Source organism: Chaetura pelagica, unplaced genomic scaffold, assembly GCF_000747805.2.
Source record: "Chaetura pelagica isolate M959 unplaced genomic scaffold, ChaPel_1.0 scaffold106, whole genome shotgun sequence".
NCBI lineage: Eukaryota > Metazoa > Chordata > Aves > Apodiformes > Apodidae > Chaetura > Chaetura pelagica.
In genome coordinates this window covers 5,710,199-5,711,402 of record NW_009954222.1, presented here as the reverse complement: position 1 = coordinate 5,711,402, position 1,204 = coordinate 5,710,199, and the positions used below count along the sequence as shown (strand labels likewise).

The 1,204-nt window shown below is 52.8% G+C and overlaps 1 protein-coding gene across 1 annotated transcript in view; it reads left to right on the top strand.

Annotated features, from left to right (window-relative positions):
• The first annotated feature begins 114 nt into the window (after window positions 1-114).
• POU4F1 (POU class 4 homeobox 1) overlaps window positions 115-1,204 on the top strand; it is an 8,081-nt gene continuing 6,991 nt past the window's right edge. Inside the window, exons 1-2 of the mRNA XM_010003520.1 lie at window positions 115-237; window positions 1,128-1,202. Coding sequence (XP_010001822.1) covers window positions 115-237; window positions 1,128-1,202 — 198 coding nt within the window. The remainder of the gene's footprint in view (window positions 238-1,127; window positions 1,203-1,204) is intronic.

The following is a 1,204-nucleotide window of genomic DNA, read 5'->3' as shown; positions in this document are numbered from 1 at the left end:
CGCCGCCGCCAGCCGCCGCCGTCCCCAGCCTCCCCCGGCGGGAGGAGAGCGCCCGGAGAGCACTTTTCCCCCGACTTTAGGAGTGTTTGTGGATTTACATGCCAAGCCTTCAAGATGATGTCCATGAACAGCAAACAGCCACATTTTGCCATGCATCCCACCCTACCTGAGCACAAATACCCCTCTCTACACTCCAGCTCGGAAGCAATAAGAAGAGCATGTCTACCAACTCCACCGGTAAGGGACAGGCAGCTGCAGCGCTCTTCTTTCTTTCTTTTCTTTCTCTCTCTCTCTCTTACACACAGACACACACTCTTCCTTTCTCTCTCTCTCTTTTCTGTATACTGCATGTATGTGTATGTGCATTAATAAAAAAATCGCTGCGAGGCACATTTTGACAAGCGGCGCTTAATGTTTTTTTCATGTCTTCCTCTGCAATCATCTGAGCGCCTGTGATCTTTTTTGAAAGCGGCGTTCACACGAGTCTTCGACTTCATCCACTTTCTGTATTAATTTTTATGACTCGGCCTCTAAAAAGAAATGTTCTTTATGTGCTCTCGTGTTTGATACAATTCCCCAGCGGAGAGTTACAGATCCATTTCTTCTTCTCCTTTCTCTTCTTCTTTCGTTCCTTTTTATTATTATTATTATTTATTATTATTTATTTGTTCCCTTCATGCCCTCTTCCTCTCTTCTTTTGATTCCACCCCCCTGCTCCCGGCTGCCTGCTCTTCCTACTCCTCGCTTCTCCTTTTCCTCTTTTGCTCCCCCTCCTCGCTTTCCCTCCTGTTATCCCACCCCATCCCCTATTTCCCCTCACTTCCCTGTGCTGTCTCCTGCTACACCCCGCTTCCGCCATTCACTTGGCTCTCTGTCCCCCCCGTACCTCTTTACACGCACATGCTGCTTCTGGCCCCCATCTCGCTGTCACCCCAACTTTGCCCACTTTTCTCTCCCCTCCCGGGCTCCCCTCCCTCGACTTTTCTCCCTGCTTCCTCACCGCATGCCCCATCCCTCTCAACCCCCGCGCTTCCCCTCTCTTCGCTTTGCTCCCTCTCTGCCCCCCTCCCTGGCGCCCTCCTGCTCTCCTCTCCCCGCACCCCTGCTCTGTTTTGTGTCCCTTGCAGCTGCAGAGCAATATCTTCGCCAGCCTCGATGAGACCCTGCTGGCGCGGGCCGAGGCTCTGGCCGCCGTCGCCCTCGC